The sequence below is a fragment of the Astatotilapia calliptera genome, chromosome 19 (genome assembly GCF_900246225.1).
Source record: "Astatotilapia calliptera chromosome 19, fAstCal1.2, whole genome shotgun sequence".
Taxonomy (NCBI): domain Eukaryota; kingdom Metazoa; phylum Chordata; class Actinopteri; order Cichliformes; family Cichlidae; genus Astatotilapia; species Astatotilapia calliptera.
In genome coordinates, this window is record NC_039320.1 from 30033905 (window position 1) to 30046520 (window position 12616).

A 12616-nucleotide genomic window follows, 5' to 3' on the forward strand; every position below is an offset into this window, starting at 1 on the left:
TTTTTTTTCTGGGGGTGAAAAAGCCTCAAAGAAAAAAATACTGTGTCCTCAACTGGCAGATCCCACTGCTGCCACCAATTGTGAGGGACCAAGCAGCCAAAGCAAAGAGGACACAAGCAAAAAATATCTTCAAGAAGGGTTTTCTTTATTTTAACCCTCAAAAAGTCCAAAATTAACAAAATTCAAAACCATACTTAGCAGGCCCATAAAACAGGTCAACTAAATATAACTCTACAAAAAGTAATTTCCAAAAACTTAAACAACAAAGTGAGACACAACTTAACTCACAAACTGACCTAATTAAAAAGACACATGAGGGTAGCTTTTATAATGATTTGGCCAAACCATTTGAACACAATAGGGGGGAAAACAAAAACACACACATATTAACTAAGCACAGAATAACCCAACTAAACCTAAAACACCCCTGCTCCTGGTAAGCCCATGGTTGGTCCTGCTGAGCAGGCATTTTGTCCCCAGAGTCCTCAGCCACGCCTTTTGCCCAGACAGGAAACAGCCACCGCCCAAACCCAGGTAACTCAAAGAAAGAGAAACATAATTAATATAACAAAACATTTTAGAAAAACCATACAATGCTACTATGTGCGCGCCTCATAATACCAGTGTTAGGTTTAACCAAATGATTAATGAACTATATTAATGAAGAATACTGCAAAGCAAAATAATAAAGTGAAAAATGGACTAATTTACCCCTGTGTGGCTGCTGCCATCACACCTACATTTTTTTAAATTATTTTTTTTCTTTTTCCTTATGTAACTTTTATTTATTTATTGTTTCCTGTTTTGCTTCTTTTTCTTTTCTTTTCTTTCTTCTTCTTCTTTCATTCTTTTTGTATGGATATTTTAGTTGTTTAAATATAGAAAAAAAAGAAAAATATATGTAGTTACAAATTGCTGAAGTTGGTGGTATTGTATAGTGATTCCAAAATGTCAATTAAAAAAAGAAAAAAAAAAGACCTTTTTAAATTCCTAAAATATAAATGTCCAGGGTGAAAGTCTCTAAATTATTTGTCCAATACTGTAATATCTGTGGTAGAATGTTTACAGGTCCATCACAATTACCCTACAACAAATACACACACATTTTCATTTAGTAGTTTTTATATATTATATTTATGATATTAATAGAATAGAATAGAATAGAATAGAATAGAATTTAACTTTATTGTCATTGCACATGTCACAAGTACAAGGCAACAAAATGCAGTTTGGATCCATCCAGAAGTGCTTTAGCATGATATAGATATATTACAATATACATATTAGCAATAATATAGGTATATAGACATGATATGGTAGCTATATGGTATAGCTATGATATTGTAGCTATAATTATAGAACAAATATAGATACAGAGTAGGACTATGATTTGATTTTTTTTATTTGAAGAACAGCTATGACAAAAGGGGTTTTCACCAGCTTTTCTGAACTGCTACAATTAAGAATTAGAAAACACAAACACACACACATCCAAGAAAAGCAGTTCTTGTTGATTAAGATGAACAGGTATGCAGACCGAATATTTTTTCAGGTTCTCTTGTGCTTTTAAAATAGTAGTATTATTCTGCCATCTGCTGGAGAAATGTGCAACATATCAGTATCACATCTGAAAAGTACTTTTCAAACCTTTTTGTTTTGAAAATATAAAAGCATTTATAAAAAGCCTTAATGAATGCTTAAACAGAGGCGGTGTGGTTTGCTGACCCCTGCGCCCCTTTTATAAGTTCTTAACTATTTTTTGCATTTTTTTAATTTATATTACATTTACATTTAAATCTATAACTAACTATATAACTATATATAAATGTCATCTGTGAAACAGAATATTGCAAGCAGGTTCTTTAATATTCTCCAAAAAACACACAATTTCAGTATTTTAATAACCAGCACGTGTTATTTTAGAATGAGCATAATGAATGTGAATACAACAACGTGCAAGTTTGGAATTACTTATGTCTCCTCAGTACGGTGCTGAAAGCTTTAAATAAACCATCCCTTCAATAAATAACCACATATTAAAAGGTAAAACACTTTGACTTGTGACACATGCATTCAGCCACAATTAAAAACACAAAGTCAGTGTCTTGAGTTTCATATGTGATGTTGGATCCGCAGAATCATCATTTTCACCGAGTGGTCATCTCTGTTATGAAATTTGGCAAGATTAAAGACCTCAAAAAAGAAAGTCTCCATCTCCAGCTCATGCAACTGCATACACGTATCAATATTATCTTCATAATAGTCACAGTTTAATGTGGGCATCTGCTGCTGTAAAGTAACGTTATCACAATATTCTGCACAAAATAAGCAGATGTAGAATGTGTCTGCTTACGCAAGACTTCTGGAGCTCAAATACGTTAAATATAAAAACACATTAAATGTCTTTTCATGAGACTTTGTGGAGTTCCAGAATGGAAGAAAAGCTAAAGCGAGGTAATTTATGTAAAGACAAGTGATAATGTCAAGCTTTTATCTTTGATAGTCTTTGAGATAATCATCTTCAAATATTGCATCAGATTTCACATGTAAAAGGTTTCAGGTATGCCTCTTTGCTCTAAGGCTTTTATCCAGTTCACCTTTATATTACATTAAGCAGGGACTCATTGTTTTTTCTTCCCACAAAAAATTGAGACACGAAATATACAGTCAACGTTTTAATATTACACTGTAAAGTCAAACTTTTATAACCCAATAATAAAATTCAAAGTATTCACTTATCAATGAAAAGTACTGAAGGAAAAAGCTTGTGTGTAATTAAATTGTTATACTATATCTTAATGTACTATAAGTAAGATCCATTATTTTGAGAAAAATGACTGCCTTTATTATTTTATTAATTTATAACTCTTAGTTTGTCTCAGTATACACGCTATCCTGCCGTAGGTTATTGAAATGTATGCATTTGCTTGTGAGCTTTATTTAAAATACTCTTAAGTAGTTATCACGTTCGTTGTAATGTACAACATATAACACGACTGCAGTTTTAGATTACTGTTCATTTCTTGTTGCTGTGGGAAATAGAATAGCTGTCTGTGTTGTGTTGTGATTTTTTTATGTTTTTTTAAACAGGACATTAACTCTTTCGTAATTGCTCTCGACAACTAGTATTAGTTAAACTTTTAGACTTCTGCAACATATGATGAGTTGCCACAGATCACACCAGCATCTTCATAGTGGGCACAGTTATGTGTCCCCACACCAGCATGTCTGCAATCTAAAAGGCTGGATTCAGTGCCTACACACTTAACATCATCAAGAAGAATCCGCAAATCCTTTCCCTCACCAAACTCAGAGTTCTTAGCTGCTTTCAGAGCATGTTGGAAACCGAGCTGCCGGCAAACCACTCTAGCATTGACAAGGGTCCACAGGTCATCACACACGGTACCCCATTCCCCATTAATGTAGATTTCTACACGTCCACGGTCACTCCTGGAATCCCCAACCAGTCTCACTGCTCCCGTCTCGATGTGAGGTGCACGTTCCAATTTGGATTTATTCTTCCTATGCCGGCCTTTACGCCTTGAATTTTTGGTTGTTTTGGAAGTACCTGTGGCTGGTACAGGAGTAATCACGCCTGCTCCTATTTCACCTCGATGATCACTTAGCTCTTGGTGCCATTGATAGGATTCAGTGGATTGTGGCTGAAAGTTTTCATTCGGCAGGTCAATGCCAACCAGCGCTAATGGAAGATCATGAAACAATATAGACCAAATGATATTATAAAAACTGAGATAGCTGGTTTATCATTTCAGTTTGTGTGAAGAGAATGTGTATGTGAACTCACTTTCTTGAGGAACAAACTTGATGAGATTGCTTTTTACTCTCACTGGAAGAGGGTTGTAGTGGCACTGTCTTGGTGGCGCACGTCTAAAACACAATGACAAATAACTGTTTATTGATAGATTCTCTGTTTATTCTTATTTATCCGCTGACAGTCTGTTTTTAACAGTCAAGATCAGACACGGTGATAAAGGAGGAGTTAGGTTCCTTTTATTGCTTCTCTTTGCCATCCTTTAACATTTAACATTTATTGTCCTTTTGGAAATTGACCATACCAAGGAATCATTGTCGTCTGTGGAGACCGCCATTGCACTGACTGCTGTGTTTTTAGAGGGGTCTGCTTTAAGGCAGTCGTGAAATTTCCTCCCCATATGAACAGCAACAATTACTAAAAACTACTCTTCCATCTATTTACTGACTTCTGTTATTAATTAATAACCTGAATTCATCTCCCAAATTAATTAATCTTTCTCAGTGATTACATTCCAATTTACACCTAAACTGTGTCATTTGTTAGACTGCAACATCATAAGGTTCAACCGGGAAAAAAAAAAGCTAAAATCTCTCCACTCACCAGAAAAACATGTAATGGGCATCTTGAGGCACCTAATTTTGACTGTCTAGCTAATCAGATACAATATATTGTGAAGCCCACAACTCAAGAAGAGAATTAGAACAAATACATTGTAATCACGTCGAACTTCCAGACCTCGTCTTTATTACTGCCTCTATTAACACAAACCCGTTGATCTCCTCCACTTTGACAGATTACAATTGTAGTCTCCCTGTAGTCTCTCTCCAGTTTGGCACAATCCAGACTTTCAAGATTAACAGAGCAACTCTTCACATTAGAAATGGGAGTAGAAAGGAATCACACATCTCCATCAAATCTTCAAGTTAATACACTCATGTTAGCCTCTAATCTTTTTCAAACTTTCTGATTAGACAACAGAAATGTTCTTTACTACCTGCAACTACAAAACACAGCTAAGAAGAGAATTCCTATACTTCACAACCCCACAGATCTCAACTCTTTCCCCAACAAACAAACAATAAAAAACATGAGCACAAAATCAATATAACTATTTGCAAATGAAAATAAGACTTCAAGAGTGGATTTTCGGACATGGATTTCTATGAGTGCATTTTTACCTACATTTATTCTATAAGTCCGTGACAAAAATACCAATTTACAACTGAACTGACAGAAGTTGAGACCTGCAGCTAAAGATGAGGCACTGAAACGGTTTATATAAGAAACAGAGAAAAGTCCCTGTCTATCTTCACATCTGTAAGAAGAGTAACACCAAATAAAAAAACTAAAGTGCACTTCAGCAATCCCTCAGATTGACTGCAGGAAGATGCATTATTGAGATTACTGAAAATGTTCTCACTGTATTTTCTACCTTTCCATCCCCTGATACAAATGACTGGAAATATTTTGGAATCTTGATCACAGGTCTTGATTAATAGCATGCACATGTGGGCTGTCAAGTAGCCAGGAACGCTTCAGTGACTGAATCTCACTGAATCTATATCTATGTACAGATGTTTCTCTGTACCTGACAAAAGGAACTAAACAAAAATAATGGTAAGTGGAACAGTGTGGTTATACTTTCTCTACAAAGATGTTTCTCCCTCTAAACAACCTGTCATTGATTCAGGTGAGTTTGCCTAAATTCATATTAATTTCATTTAAAACAAACTGAAAATAATGAGTAATTCTATCACTCACCTTGAGGGATCGATGACTTTGTAAACGACTCCTGAAGGTGATGTAGCACTTGGTATTGCAGTGGACATGAAGTAAAGCTCACCTGAAATGAATAACATATTTAAAGAATATTACACAAAACATTCATTTCAACTGCTTAAACCAGCTAAAAACACTACAGGAAAAACTGTGAGATTGTGAGATGATTCGTTACCAGATTCATCCTCAGCAAAGGAGATAATGTACTGGTGATAGTTGTTGATAAGTCCAGGAAAGGCACAGGTTAGCCCCATCCCCATACATATCTCGTTGTATTTCCAGTTTCCTGTTGTTTTGTCCTCCTGCAGGCTCATCAAACGCCTGGAACATAAATAAAATCTATGATTTCTAATGTGTAGGCACTTTGTGTGTTTTTTGTGTTTTTAATTTCACACCCCTTAGTACCAGTTACTTCTGCATTTTTAGAGTACTTATGAATTCCTTCAAATAACTATAGTACATTTGGTACATTGCACATTGGAGTTTTGGATAAGAAATGAAAGATACAGAAGACCTGATATTGACCTCTGATAGTGAAAAGATATGGTTGTTACAGGGACTAGAAAGAGAGAGGCCTGGACTTGGACACCGCTGTCTTAGACTATTTAAAAGTAGAATGGGAGGCAAAGCCTTCAGCTTTAAGGCTCGTCTTCTCTGGAACCAGCTCCCAGTTTGGATTGGGGAGACAGGCAACTTTTCTACTTTTAATATTATGCTCAAGACCTTCCTTTTTGATAAAGCATATAGTTAGGTGACCTTTTTTAGGCTCTAGTTTAGGCTGCTAGGATGATGCACCCATGGTGAGTGAAGTATTTTTCCTTCACTCACCTTTTCAAGGTTCAAGGTTCAAGGTTCTTTATTCGTCACATGCATAGTTATACAAGTATAACACAATTAAATGTAGCCTGACACGCTCCTCGACTTGTGCAAAGGGGGGGAGAGAGGAAGAACATTATATATGATCTACATTAGGTGAATGTGCATGTAAGCAGCAAGCAGGTGAATTCTGTACATTAAGTGAATTAAATAAGAATAGACAATCTGAACATTTTACAAAATAGACAATATGAACATATTTAAAATTAAAGGAATTTGAAATGTACTTTGTGCCGGTGGGTTTAGAGCAGGGGTGTCAAACTCAAATACACAGTGGGCCAAAATTCAAAACTGGAACAAAGTCGCGGGCTAACGTTAATATTTATTGAAATATATTTATTCCTCCAGATATAGGAATGAATCTTTTCTTATGGACTCAAACACGTTTTGCTGAAAAACTGGAACAAGCAAAGCTTAATACTAAACAATATATATATTAGCTGTATAATACCAGTAGGCCAGCTCTGATAGTCATTTGGTATGGCTTCATGGGCCAAATGTAATTAGGCTGCGCGGGCCAGAGTTTGACACCTATGGTTTAGAGTATGTAGAAGAGAGTCCTGTCTCAGTCACTTATGGAGCAATCCTGCAGCAGCGTTCTGCTGTACGGATCACTCTCTGAAGAGCTTTTCAGTCTTTAACACAGCTGTTCCCAAACCAGGATGTTCTGTGTGAGGATGCTCTCCACAGCGCCTGTATAGAAAATCCTGAGGATCGCTGGAGAGACCTTCACTCACTATGTATTTGTACACCACTCTGCATTTAATCATTAGTTGTTATGAATGCCTGGCTCTCTTCCACAGCTTGTGCTTTATCCTGTCTTCTTCCCATCAGCCCCCTCCAGTTGCAGCAGATAGCTGCTCCTCCTTGACCCTGGTTCTGCTGGAGGTTTCTTCCTGTTAAAATGGAGTTTTTCCTTCCCACTGTCACCAAGTGCTTGCTCAGTTGGTTAGTATCTTGCCCAACAACACTTCCACACATGGCCTAGAGAAGCAGGGACTCAACCCGGCCCCTCTATTCAGCCACATAGCTGCCATCCAATTACAATATAAAAGTATTTTTTATTTCCTAAATTAGGTGGACACTCTGAAAGTCTACACAAAAGGTTAAGATTAGCATCTTTGAGTAAGACTTGTGGAGTGGTTCTGGTCTACCTAGAATTCAGCTATCAAGACTAGTCCAACCAGGATTAGTCTTGATAGCTGAATCAATATTGATTTTGATAGATGAACCAATACTGAAATAATGGTGACCTGAAGAAGAGAAGGTCCTTCATTTTATTTGGCGAGGAACATGGAGGGTTTGTAAAAAATGAATTTTTCAATTAGCCATTTCTGAAATCCTAGGATGTGAATGAAGTTGCATCAAACGCAGCAGTTATTTTAAATTTTTTGACAGAAACAACAGTTATTTCGATTTTGGGGGGCAGACATAACACTCCTTTAATTTCACAAATGATTGGTATTTCACTACTGTTATCAAAATAAAAATAAATGTTCTAAACAATAAAATAACATCTTTCAAGTGAATCCTACCCACTCATGAAGTCTCCAAATATATAAATGCCATTCAGGTTGGGGTATTCACAACCTCGATACACATAACCACCAGTGACTGACTTGCCCATCCTATGAGGATATGCATAAACAGGCAGGACATCATCTGTGAAAAAAATGAAAAAGGGTCATTAACTGCATTAGTATGAATCTCCATTATCAGAGCATCAGAACAGGATGTGCCATTATAGATACATCTTAGTTCAACATTGGGTTGGGTTCAGTCAAGTACCAACAAATGATTTGTCATCCATATTTGACTGATAAGCTAAATGTAATTCTGAATTTTTAAGCAAATATTTATTGCGTTGCTAATTAAGAGTGATTCTGAATATAAACTCTGCCATTAATTTGGAAAAATGTAGGACCTGATTCAGAAGAAGAAATGTGGGGGGAATCAGTGACAATGAATCATGTAATGGCGACAGTGAGAGAGTAATAGTGTCTCTATTGAACAAGACATTTATGTAAACTATTCAGTAATTGTATGATGTTTTTGTTCATACAAAAACTGCAAAATATACTCAGCATCTGATTTATCAGGTACACTTATTAAACTGCTTGTTAATGCAAAGTTCTAATCAGCCAATCATGGCAGCTGCTGAAATTCAAATCAAGTATCAGAATTAAGAAGCAATTACTTTGGATATGGCATAGTTATTGACAAGGCAGTTGGACTATTTCAGAAACTGTTGACCAAATTCTGATTTTTCCACATAACATGGACTAACCAAAATAAAAGAATGGAAAAAAGTTGCCTGAAGTGATGATTTTGGATGGTAGGCTGGTGGCAGTGGTATAATGGTGTGGAGAATATTTCCTTGGTCCACTTTTTGTCCCTTCACACCAACTGAGCATTGTTTAACTGCCACAGACTAATTTGATGCATGTTCAGTCTTCCATGTAAGAAAAACCAGAAAGTTGATTTCACCAGAAGAATTAACGCACTTCTGAGTGCAAAATGGTGACTAGTCTGAGACAAGTGTAGACTGATTGTGCTATTTTTAAAGCAATGGATAAATTACACAGACAAATCTTTAACATACACAATAGTGCATTGATGTGGCATACCTACCTAATGAACTGTTGGCACATAGTTTCTTATCGTAGCAAGAGAAGCCTTCTTTAGCTCTCCAGCCATAATTTCGACCTTTCTCGATTATATCGATTTCCTCGAACTTGTTCTGGCCTACATCCCCACAGAAGATACGCCCTTTGCCGTTTTTGGTCCATGGATCACCCCGGTCCACCGAACACCTCCACATATTGCGAACACCGTAAGCATAAACCTCCGGGCGTGCTCCCTGTTCATGTATAAACGGGTTATCTGGAGGAATTCTGTACAATGGACCTCTCTGGTTGTCATCCACATCAATTCGAAGCACTTTACCCAAGAGAGCTGACCTACAACGTAAAAAATGTTGATCTTTCACTACATATTGATTGTCAGTGTTTCCACAGTTTTTAAACAGCAATACCATCAGTACTTTCATCCTCTCTCCTCTTTAACAGACACACAACAATTCAAACTGTATATTTTTTGTATAGTTGTCATATTTATCTTTAAAACATTGTAATAAAAAATTGAAAATTTTTACTGTTTTTGCAATTTCTTACTGAACACGAACTGAACATAATTTTCACCAGATTGTAATGAAGGTTATAATGTCATAACAACATGCCTTTAATGGCAGATTTTTTCATCTAAAATGTCAAGAAACATACAAGATTATACATTCAAATGAGCTTTTTTACATTTTAATGAATAAATGTTTTACATTTTTCATTTTTGGATGTCTAATTATGAGCTCCTTACTTGTTTTGAGCATTCCCATATTTCCCAAATGGGTCTCCTGCCATTCCACCATCACCTGTGAAAATATACAAGTACCCATCATCTGCAAATAGCAGCTGCCCTCCATTATGGTTGGATGCCGGTTCATCAATCTCCAGAATAACTCTAAAGGAACATGTTGATACAAGAAATAAGGAATAGATCGGGTGTTAAAACAAATTTACACAAAAAAAAACACAAAAGAATTGATGCAAACCGTTTGTTTCTCTCTGATAATGTTCAATATGACAAAAAGTATAAAACTGCAAAACAGTTCAGGTTTTAGAAAAAGGTAGTGCTTTTTGCTAACCAAGTACAACAGTTCATACCTACCGCTCAGAGGTGTGGTCCACCTCATTCATGTCATTGGCTGATACGTGGAACTCACTGATTCTGATTCTCTCATCAAAACCCACCTCCACTGAGTAATACACATACAGCTTCCCATTGTACTTGTATTTGGGGTGAAAGGCAAGTCCGAGAAAGCCTCTCTCATCACCTTCCCACGATGATGTTAGCACTGCCTGGGTAATGTTCAAAAATGGTCTCTCCAGCTTGGACCGATCTGGAAGATAGGTCCACACCAGGCCGACCTGTTCTGCCACAAAGAATCTATGTGTGCCATCATTGGCATGCACCATGGCTAATGGATTCTGGAGACCATTGGCCACTTCTTCCAGGCACAGCTGCAGACAGCCATCTGAGTTCACCTGAATGCCACCCAGGTTCTGGGTGAGTTGCTGGTTGTTAAGCAGATATGGATAACAGTAGTCCTTGTCTTGTATCTCCAGGTAATGGCAGAGACTGGTCTGATTTTCTTTGAAGTTTGCTATATATGGGTCACCAGACAAGAAAGGAATGGTGAAAGAACACTTATTCCAAAACTGAAAGCAGTATTCAGAGCAGAGGCCTGGGATGGTCCTGACCGGGGTGCTTGGATCCTCAGCATCAAAGAGGTGAGCTGCATAGGGAGAACACTCCTGAGATCAGACAGATGGAGGAGAGACAAAAAAGGAGGAAAAGAAGAGACATGCAACAAGAAGGAACAGTTAGTGCCACTGATAGCATGTAAAGTGGTCTTTAAACCTGCATTAGTTGTTTTTGTTACATGGATTACAATATGAACAAGTTACAAATACAGCGTACATAGGACAAGCATGATTTTAAATAAACTGCTTATTGCTGCAGTTTAACATCTGTCAAATGTAGAGGCTTTGCATTCATTTGACATTATGTATCCTTTATATAAATCTTAGTCCAGTACTCTCAGGGAACTGTCATCCCTTTACCTACTCGTTCTTCCATTACAAAGAAAAAAAGTCTGTAACTCTCTTTGCCCATTGTTTCCTGCTGTGCAAAGTCTTATATAAAAGCCTCTCTTGTGAAATATTATTAGTGATGTCAGTGAACTAAACCAGTAAAGTTGTGGGCCATAACAGAAAATACTGTTGAGCTTAAAAACCTAAAATGGTGACAGCAGCAATATTTCTTAATGTTAAGAAAGTTCATTCAGCCCTTATGACTAAAGGAGATATATAGAAGAGATATATAACTTTAGTCTTGACCCATATTGATCCGTATATATAAAATGATATGTCATGGTCAGGTGTGCTAAATTCTGCATAGAACTAGGGTTCTCCCTGTGCACTTTAACCACCTTGTATTCAGATAATTGAATAGATGATGGTAAACGAATATTAATGTTAAGAATGAATAATAATGTACTTCATTAATACATACTTGCAAAGCAAGATTACTGCAGGTTATTGTATTGAGATATGCCTGTAGATGATGAGGAGCATAATTCCATCTATTTCCTATAGACTGCTTTACCAGTAATGACAGAACATAAATAAAGCGCCAGACAAATCTTTCATAGCCTTTACTGTATATCAGTGTACAGCTTTCAAAGTCATCATGACATTTTTTAACTAAAGACTGCTTTGTTGTTTTGCTTCTGTTGCTTATTTCACAGCAGTTGTTTTGTTTGGCCAGTGTAATGGTAGGGCCTGGACTCAGCCAACCGACCTTTGTCCATGTGTTCCTACCTGGCAGAGCAAGTCAAAGATGAACCCGGCACAGCTGGTATATCCACTGTAGTCAAAATTATCCATAATCTGGTAGTATTTAGACATCAGCTCCTGGTCCTTCTGATAATCACAGCAGCCAAATTCCTTGTACATTATACAAAATTCCAGCTCCTTCTGCGGTCGGAAGGGCGGTTTAAAATCCAAACACTGCGGGTGTAACATCACAGGTGCAAAACATAGTGTCAAAAACAACAGAGTAGACCAGAGCCACAGATGGCTGGTGATTTTTCCACAACACCGCTGCATCACGGCTCACACTGCGTGACATGGGAGGACAGATTTTTCGAAAGAGGCTTCCCGTGTGGACTTTGATCATTTGCATTGCTCAACGCTCTGACGTGGTGAAGCGCAGGTCGGCGTTTATTTTTTTATGTTTGCTCGAGTTTTAGCAAACATAGTTTTAAGCAGTTTGAAATTACAAAGAAAATGTCATTATTCAGTCATTTTAGTAAGTACTGCATCAGTTATGCACAACAGTTTTTTTTTTCAGAACTGACGAAGCAGACAGTCCTCCGAATCCGACTTTGCGACTGACATTATTGCACATCAGAATAACTAACCAATTTATTTCCAGAGGGGGGCTGAGAAACAATCTTATGCTTCCGAAAGTAGGAAACAGAAAAATTATGACACGCAAATATGTTTTAAGTGGTTTGAATGAGGAGTTATAAATTACACTGGGAAGATTTAGTTAACCTTCTTGTTG

General features: G+C 37.0%; 1 protein-coding gene across 1 annotated transcript; it reads right to left on the bottom strand.

Annotated features, from left to right (window-relative positions):
- Positions 1–1303: 1303 nt before the first annotated feature.
- Positions 1304–12203, bottom strand: hhipl1 (HHIP-like 1). Its single transcript, XM_026152681.1, has 9 exons — positions 11869–12203; positions 10154–10800; positions 9803–9946; positions 9062–9390; positions 7966–8092; positions 5730–5875; positions 5537–5618; positions 3806–3888; positions 1304–3700 (listed from the first exon to the last, which is right to left on the bottom strand). Exons 1-9 carry the CDS (start codon positions 12154–12156, stop codon positions 3141–3143), a joined length of 2406 nt encoding a protein of 801 aa, XP_026008466.1. The 5' UTR covers positions 12157–12203; the 3' UTR covers positions 1304–3140.
- Between the last annotated feature and the right edge of the window lie 413 nt (positions 12204–12616).

Bases quoted from the DNA above. Each gene is read 5' to 3' on its own strand.
- hhipl1 (XM_026152681.1), bottom strand. From the start codon at position 12,156: ATGCAGCGGTGTTGTGGAAAAATCACCAGCCATCTGTGGCTCTGGTCT. The intron at 5,876-7,965 runs GTAGGATTCACT...TTTATGTTCCAG, and splicing joins TTTGGAGACTTCATGAGTGG to GCGTTTGATGAGCCTGCAGG. The intron at 3,889-5,536 runs GTGAGTGATAGA...ATTGTGTTTTAG, and splicing joins AAAGTCATCGATCCCTCAAG to ACGTGCGCCACCAAGACAGT.